Below are 9,007 nucleotides of genomic sequence, written 5' to 3' on the forward strand. Positions count from 1 at the left end.
AGATACCCAGATCAGCATCTTCAAGGTCCGCATGGGTTGGTGTGTTTGAGTTTGAAGGAAGAGGACTAGTTAAGTCATCCTCATCGATAACCGTCACGCATGTTCCAGTGGGGTATCTCTACAAAAAAAAAAGGAGGATTATTCACCTGATCATGAAGAACAAGCAACTGTTCGGAAAAGAAAAGGAAGAGAAGAAGGAACCGGTATGATCTTCTTAACTTGGAGAACACGAGCAGGGAATTCATCATGAAGTTCAGGTTCACACTGAGATGCAGGTCGTGCACGTTTAACAGAAGACCCTGGATGCTATGAAGAAGACGATCTACTGTTGTTTGACATGATGGAGTTTCTGCAATAAAATCCAATCACAAAACAGTAAAAAGTGGTTCAAAATCCCTACATATACATATATGTCGAGGAAACCCTAAAGGAAGACTAAAAGCGGCTGCGGAGAGGTATACCCGATGGATAAGGATTCAACACCGACCAAGTCGTGCTTTCTTCCAAACCCTAATCAAGATCGGAAAGGCCGTTGGATATTTAAAAAAGGAACGGTTTGACCTGCCCCGGACGTTTGAGGCATAGGACGGTGTTCTTCTATGCGGTAAATATGTATTTACTTAAGCTTAATCATTCTAATATTTGAACTGTCACCATCTCATGCCTACCCCACAATAATGCAACCATTATGTGCTAGGCATGGGACTTAATGTTGATGGTGGATTTTAGTTCAGGGCTAAAATTGTAAAACCAATCTTTAATGTGTTGACATCCTGCAAAGGGTAAAGCCGTTTGATGAGTGATGAATACTTTTTCGCTTTATTTATTCGAAGCAATTCAATAAATACACAAAATTCACCCAGAATGGTGCATGTAGCAACAATCCCAAATATTCTGTGAGTTTTAGCATTATTAATTAATGCACGACTAGCCTAGTGTTTCCTGTGATGTTCCTAGCCGAGCTCTCATTATTAGCATGACATGACGACTGAGTGTTCACTCTCAACATAGTAACATTAATCTCCAAGTGTCAATTCTGAGACATGCACGAAATACCCGTACAGGCTACTCTCTGACAAAGATAATTTCGAATCGATGCACTTTCAGCTCGATCGAACACATTTAATTTCCTTAAGGAAAATTTGGACTGTCCATATCAGTCTCTGAAACGATCGCGACCACACAAGTTGTCCGCGCAATTTAACAAGCCTAGCCAAACCCTGGCAAGAGTAGGTGATTGACGTGATGACTACCGGCGGGCCCGCTTATGCCCTAGCCGGTCGAACATCACATGAACTCCTCCCAGCACGTCAAACACCATCCCTAAAAAAGGTTGGTTGCGCTGCTTTGGAAGAAGCTCGACGAGCTTAGACTGGTTGGACGGCTCAGATCATCCCGCGAATGCTCAGTGAAGCGCTAATGCACACATTGGCGGGCCCACTCTGTCCCTACCTGATCGACTTGCTCACGGCATGGTCATAGACACAATGAACGTTCGCCCAAAACATGATGGGCGTGGGGCTTTTCAAGGGTCACGGAAATTCCACTAGCGTCTTAAATTGATCTCAACCATCCAACTTAGTCAGCATATTTGGATGGATTAGATCGCGCCTAGGACCATTAGGGAGGTGCACATATGTTCACCGACAGCCCAACGTGGGCCCCACACGATCGACCTCTTCAAAGGAGAAGCATAGCTTGCCAAACCGATTGGACAAAGTCACGCGGGCGTGACCGTTTTAAAACCCTAATTAGGGTTTGCGGCGCTGCATAACTGTTGCAGTTCGATCACGTCCATCCATCTTCGCCAGCCTAAACAGAGGGTGTAGATGTAGACTCAAGAGGTCCCAAGGATGTTGACGTGATCACCTTGGGACCACCTATGTGTGTGACCGACCGGCCTAGGAAAACCATGGTCGAGCGCCTCGAAACGCACGCCTAAAGGTGGCATGTCACGCGGCTTCCAAATCCTTTGCGGCAATGGATTTCTATCGCAAATCGATCACGTCCACTCATCTTCGCCAGTCAACTTGAGTGGCCTAGATCAAGCCTTCATGGGACAGAGAGGTATAGACGTGCACAACAACGGACCGTCTCCATGCACGACCAATCGGTCCCACCAAAATTGGCGCCCATGAGTAGTTTCGGTCAAGCCAAAGAGGGATGCTTGCGCACCTCTTAGGAAACCTAGGATTCCATCAACGGTCGCAAATAAGTGCCTCAAACCATCTCATCCGTCCAACTTTGCTAGCTTGGTCGGACATCTTAGGTTAAGAACTAGAAGACCCATGAAACACCTCGATGATCACCGTCCGCCACTCTTCCATAGGGAGTGATCGACCAGGAGATAGCTCGCCCATGCGGTTCCAAAAGATCACTCAAAGATGGTTGGGCGTGATGCTATTTTAAGACGCTTAATTCGCGACTTATTCGGTTAAGCTTTAAAACAGCGCTGCTTCATACATATTGATTGTTTTTAATGCATTACATGCATCGAGCATACACGGTATTTCATGAATATCAATTTCTTAAATAACTTAGTTATTTAACCTAATAGCATCACGTGTTATTTCTTGCGGCGGGTCCCACGACTCGACCCACTCACTCGAGACATCAAACATGTCACAAACTGGGGGATACTTATTGGGGTATTGGTCTGGCGGTTTACAACGTGCGGCGTGCAACGCGCCCATATATAAGAACGTGTCAGGAGGCATGGACGGTTAAGATGATGAGGGAAGTGGGATAAGATGTGATCGTGCAATCACCTACACGACCCCACTACTCCATCACTCAACTTCCTCCACTCCCTACGAGATGAGAGTTTGCGCTCAATGACTTGTATAAATAGGTCCTCCGCCTATTTCCAAAAAACACAGAAAAACAAGTGTCGTCATCAGTATCCAAAAAACACCAGAACTGATAGCTTCATTGTATAAGCCAGTTCATCATTCTGATACAAATCATAAACAACCAACACCTTCATAATCTCAACACCTTCTTCGCTTCCCTCCCTAAGATCAACCCCATCTCCTTCACTTTGTGACCGAAGTAAGTCTGGAACGACCATTTCTTGGTTTGGGCCAGAATTGTATAGATTGATCTCTCGAATCAAAAGCACTCCCGTGCAGTGCATTTGTTTAAGGTTTGGATTCGTTTCTCATCCGCACACACCCAAATTTACCAAAACCAGCAGAAACAGTTTTCACCCATAAACACCCATTTGCCTAAAAACGTGTTGCACATGTTCATAGGATCGGTTCCCTGTTCTACTATAAACCTTGCTGCACCTCATATAAGGATCGGTTCCTCTTTGTGATGTACTGCACTTCTTACTAGGATCGGTTACCCTTTCCCATATTTGGTCAGACATAAAATCACAAACCCGGTCATACCATCTCAGGTGATTACTTAAGATCGGTTTCACTAATAAAAGTCATACCAATACATAAGTAAGGTCGTTGTGAATAGTTCTACCAAGAACACAAACAAGTCGTGAACGGTTATACTCAATCACACATATTGGTTGTTCATAAGATATGCAATGAATAACAATACCAATAATGCCTGGCGATTTCCTTTTCGATTCACAAACAAGTTTATGAACTTACTTTCTTAGAACACATGTAAAATATTGTTCCCTAGGATGAAATCCTCACCTCATACCCATACATAATCATAATAGCATTCTAATGATTATGGTCATGTCTTATCTACAAAGTTTAATGGTTAAGCAATAAACCTCATATTGTAATCTTTAATACTATGTTTATCTAGAGTTCAAATATGCTTCGCAGTTTTGTTTTCAATATGCACGACTTGAAAGATGCGTTAGGGAATGAAACAGTTCAAGTCAAATATCACTAACCTCAAGTGGAAGGATGATTGTTGTTGTTGTTGTAGCTCCTTGCTTCTTCACATCTTCAAGTCTTCGCAATACTTATAATGTCTCATTATCCTAATACTTTCAAGCTAACCTATACGAAGCTGACTCTAGTACATAATCAAGCGACTCTTAACATGAGTTTTGATCGCTAAAATATGACAACCAAACTTGACATACCAACGCTTGATGGGTTCAACCGAGCTATGCTCTAATAAAAAGTGCATCAACACCCGCGCTTTGGAAACAACATTTACTACAACTCCTGTTCGTCGAATTTCTAGGTTTGAGCAAGAAGAAAGGCGCAACAAAGGTTTATGTTTTGGTTGTGCTGAAGTTTATCAGCCAGGTCATTGGGGCTAAGCAGCAGGAGCAGGTCAATTACTACTTTTTGAAGGAGTCGACGCTGAAGATGTGATCGTAATAAATTATTCAACTGATCCAAATTGAGGATGAGTTGCATTTCAAGAGGCTGGAGATGTTGGGAGACCCACTCCAATTATAATTTACATTATCTTTATTTAGATGAAGAATTTGAGAGGTTTTTTCGTGAGAGTTTTTCCAAATCAGAGTCTAGTTATTTTAGAATTTTCTTTATTGTTTTGCAAGTTCTGTTCACTGTAAATATGCTAATTTGTTCTAGGTTTTATACATGCAATTAATATAATAAGAGTTTTAAGCTTGTCAATTTGGTGGGTAATCTCCAATAGAAGTATTTTTAAGCTTGTCAATTTGGTGGGTAATCCCCAATAGAAGTATTTTTATCGTGTTGGATCTGGTTCATAACAGGCAGGCTCTATACTTCGACATATGTTTGTCGAGGAGCTTAAATTAGGGTTTGGAAATTAACATGGAGATTGTCTTTTAGGCGACCTTCGACATATGTTTGTCAAGGAACTTAAATTAGGGTTTGGAGATTAACATGGAGATTGTCTTTTAGGCGACCGAGGAATAGGTGATTGATGTGTTGCGAAGAAACCCTCGGTACTTATTGGTCGGGGCCAGATGCTATAGAATTCAAATTTTTGGCCTAAATCATCCTCAAATTATATATACAAGATATCACAACTTTGTCCTTTAATTCCTCTGGCTTAAAAACAAAAGCATTACAATGAAACCAAAAAGAAAAAGGTAAAAAATCAAAAAAAAAAAAAAAAGAGTAACATCGACCCTTGCAGATAATTTCTTTTATACAACAACTAAACTAACTCATACATTCAGCTTCTTCTCACAAATCGACCCTGCCAAACAAACAAAAATAATCAAAGTTAACCCATATGAGTGAAAAAAAAGTTGATGATCAAAGATTGTAATAATACTTTGTATTCCAAATTGCTTCTAGAAATGAGATTCCCTTATTAAGGTCAAGCGAGGATTCTTAAGTAGTCGTCGCTACCGTTCGTAGGGCAGCCGGTTAATTTGGTCACCAACATACAGAAAATTTCAGATCATTCATGTGAGCAATTATTGGATGAGAGGTATACCAGATTTTCACCAATCAAGGGGAATAAACTTCCAATGATGGCTCAAATTATGCAAGTCATGGGTCCAGATTTTGTTTGTTGGTCTAAAAAGAAAAGGCACAAGTTTGCATTAGTACCTTCATTCTAGGGCGTTTCTCAGCATTGAGCTTCCGAACTTCATAACGGATCCTCTTAGAAAACAGCCGATTTTGCCTCTTCTCTTTGTATCTTAACACCCTAGCTTCTCTCTCTTCCATCATTTTACTGTGATCTTCTCTAATGGATTGTGCCCCATCATGGGGAAGATGTTGTTCTGGTACCTTCCAGAGCATACATCCTGCAGCATCACCATACGTTACCTGCACAACATATCAAAAATGCCCAATTGGTTAAAATGAGCTTTATTCAATGTGGTATTTCGGAATATGGTAAAAAAACCACGGTTCTAGAAGGAAAAAAACCAAGGTATTTTCAGTTAAATGCGTGGTAAAAAAAAACTGACACCGACACGAAGTAACAAGACTCTCACAGTGTTGGTGCTATCTGGAGTAAGAGGGTCATCAAGGATATCAGGAACAATCTGAGATGAGCTGCAATCTCCTCCGATGTATAACGAGCCTTTATCTGACCACGCATTCATGATCACCTCATAATCAAGCTTCAATGACAACCGTGGGGAGATTTGAGTACTAGTATTATAGTGGTGGTTACCACTATCCGGGGTGCATGTACTCATATCTTCCTCTTCTTTCTTCTCCACCACCTCCGAATAAAAAACCCACTTTTCCTCGGTAGTGCTACTATCTATCTCTCTCTCTTTTTGCCTCAAAGCCGTTCTTAGCAACAATGAATTACCATCTAATCCGTCACTAGCTTCTCCTTGGAAACTATACGTTAGCGACTGCGGAGATAACGATTCCTCCTGCTGCTCTGTCGAACACTGCTTATCAACTCCTTCTATTGAATCCCATAAAAGACCAGTCAAAGAAGCAGCTCCACAATCAGTAGTAGTATCAAAGAAATTATAAGTAACTACGGTGCTGTTATGATCTTCCTCATGTTGCAGATCTTTCATTCTATGATTATTTTTATCACTTTCCTTCATTAATGACCTTTTTGGGTGTAAAGGAAATAAGTTGATAAGAAGCTGATCATCATCATCATCATCATCATCATCATCACTCATCTTTTGATCATCTCTAGTATCGTTCTTCGAAAGCTGTCTTCGTAAATCACTAAGAAACTTATGTTTTCTAGCTTTCTTAGCCAATGGTTTCGACTTGGATGATTGTTGAGGTTCATTAGTGACGCTTTTTTTCTTGCTTTTTTTGCTGAGAACAGATCGAGAACTGCTGCTACTTCTCATTCTCATTTTGACCTTATTCTCACTGTTAGACCACATTGTTGAAACTCTTCTTTGTTAACACTCTAGTCTCAATAATATAAATTTCAATGAAGAAGAAAATACAAGGAAGATGCTAGAAAATGAAGAAAAAGTGTTGCACAATTTCACTTGGGTTTTAGGTAGGGATCGGATGGATGGATAAATGAGTATAAAGACAAAACAAAAATCAATAATCTGATCTTAGCTAGAGTTCAAAGGGATGAGTTTTTATGACATGTGGCTTTCTATAATTGGTAGATTTCATGGATTCTCGTGTTATCCAGATTCCCTCCTATTCATAGTTTATAAGCTAGATCTTGTGTTACCTATCACTGTTGCATCTACATGTACGTATGGGGTAATTAGGGTTGTCATGCGCCCATTGTGATGCAACTAGATGCAGTTGACAGGAACCGAGGTTGCAGTCTCATCTGTTAAGTAAGCATTGAGTGTTAAACTTTTTACACTCTCACCCAGTCTTTTCTATCTTAAACATTTTTTTTTTCTTCTCTAATTTATATTACTAACTCCTTCCCATTATTAAATGATCTAATCTAATTTAGTTATAAAATAGGTCACTTCATAGTGGGATCGAGGGAGTATATCTTAGTGAGCGTTACTGCTGTGTTTATAACCGGAATTCATTTACATCTTTCGATAATGCCCCCGAATCACCGATTAAAAGAGATGGAGCAAATCGACTCAAATGTGCTTATTTTTCCCGTAAGGTCGATAGCTGTCTACAGAGAAAAGACAATCGGAGGAAGTGGAGGAAGGTTTTCGTAAAGTCAAAACTTATCCACGACCTTGTTTCAATACGAATTACTAACTAGTCGATGAAACTAAACTAAAAGAAATGGAGAAAAAGGAGACTTTTTTGCCACGCTTTTGTAAGATTTGGAGGGTAAGACTGAAGAGAAGAGAGATACTACACATTAATAGAGATCACAACTCACGATTAGTTTGTGTCGTATATGGAAGGGACACTGCTACTCTTCCCGAGGAATCTGCGGTTTCCACAGAGATAGAAAGTGATGATGATGGTTCGGTTGATGATTTCAGTAAGAAAAGTAATCACGGATCCTTGCATGAAGTCGATGGGAAAAGGGTAACTAAGCAGTGATAGGTCTATGATCAATGTCAGTATGGGGTTTGATGTCAATGGAGTTTGGAGTCTTTGGACGCACCTTTCTTGTTTTTTCTGTTCTATGAATGTGGGGTCCTTATTTATACCTCTCTACGTATTATTAATAGTCACCAAGTTTGAAGCTTACATAAGCACACCCGATAAATATTTGAGCCTAGCTGGACTTAACATGGTCCAAGTCATATTGTGATTTTTCTTTTCTACTTTTCTTTTTCTTAATTTTATTTTATAATAAAACAGAGTAAGTGCCCAAGAAGAGCAACTAACTCTAGATTACACAACTTTGTTGGGATGGGCTAAGACTAGCACCATGTTGAAGAACCACAGTTAGATAAGGGGTATTACATATTTTCTCAACAGTCGAAACATGAAAAGACCGGAGAGTATCAAAAAATTGTTGGAGGTTAGGACCTTTCCAGTTTAAGTTTTGTAATAAGTTTGACTGAGTGGAAAGTTTTGCTAATCTAATAGCCGAGAGGTTCTGATGATGAGCTACTTTAATTAAGTCGCCTAAAACAAAATCAATAGCTTCAAAATTTCCCCCATGAGTCTAGTTGAATCCTACTTGAAATCTGAAAAGGCGGGGGTCTAACAACCACACCCAATATTTCGTTTGATAATATGAATAGACAAACTCCAATATACTTTCAAATGAATCAACTAGACAGTTAGACTCAATCTAAAGAAAAGTATATCAAAGAGTTTTATATCTCTATCTCTCAATTCAATCTGCAATCAGCAAATAGGAATTTGTGAGCCCGATTGAATATAAGAGAAATAACATGAACGGTATCAAAGACCAATATTCAAAGATCAATCAATTTCAATCAACAACCAAAGGTTGGATTTACCAATTGATCGATTCAACGCACAAAATATAATGCGGAAAAGAAATGACACAGACACCAGAATTTTGTTAACGAGGAAAACCGCAAATGCAGAAAAACCCCGGGCCTAGTCCAGATTTGAACACCACGATGTATTAAGCCGCTACAGACACTAGCCTACTACCAATGAACTTCAGATTGGACTGTAGTTGAACCCTAATCAATCTCACACTGATTCAAGGTACAGTTGCGCTCCTTGCTTCTCTGATCCCAACAGGATACTACGCACTTGATTCCCTTAGC

General features: G+C 40.0%; 1 protein-coding gene across 1 annotated transcript; it reads right to left on the reverse strand.

The window, feature by feature from the left end:
- Positions 1–4,943: 4,943 nt before the first annotated feature.
- On the reverse strand, positions 4,944–6,873 carry LOC113276126 (zinc finger protein CONSTANS-LIKE 16). The gene is made up of 3 exons (XM_026525708.1): positions 5,876–6,873; positions 5,484–5,705; positions 4,944–5,124 (listed from the first exon to the last, which is right to left on the reverse strand). Exons 1-3 carry the CDS (start codon positions 6,746–6,748, stop codon positions 5,101–5,103), a joined length of 1,119 nt encoding a protein of 372 aa, XP_026381493.1. The 5' UTR covers positions 6,749–6,873; the 3' UTR covers positions 4,944–5,100.
- Positions 6,874–9,007: the final 2,134 nt, after the last annotated feature.

Source organism: Papaver somniferum, chromosome 4 (assembly GCF_003573695.1).
Source record: "Papaver somniferum cultivar HN1 chromosome 4, ASM357369v1, whole genome shotgun sequence".
NCBI lineage: Eukaryota > Viridiplantae > Streptophyta > Magnoliopsida > Ranunculales > Papaveraceae > Papaver > Papaver somniferum.

Bases quoted from the DNA above. Each gene is read 5' to 3' on its own strand.
- LOC113276126 (XM_026525708.1), bottom strand. From the start codon at position 6,748: ATGTGGTCTAACAGTGAGAATAAGGTCAAAATGAGAATGAGAAGTAGC. The intron at 5,706-5,875 runs GTGAGAGTCTTG...TATGTTGTGCAG, and splicing joins CTCCAGATAGCACCAACACT to GTAACGTATGGTGATGCTGC. The intron at 5,125-5,483 runs GTACTAATGCAA...TTTGTTTGGCAG, and splicing joins AGAAACGCCCTAGAATGAAG to GGTCGATTTGTGAGAAGAAG.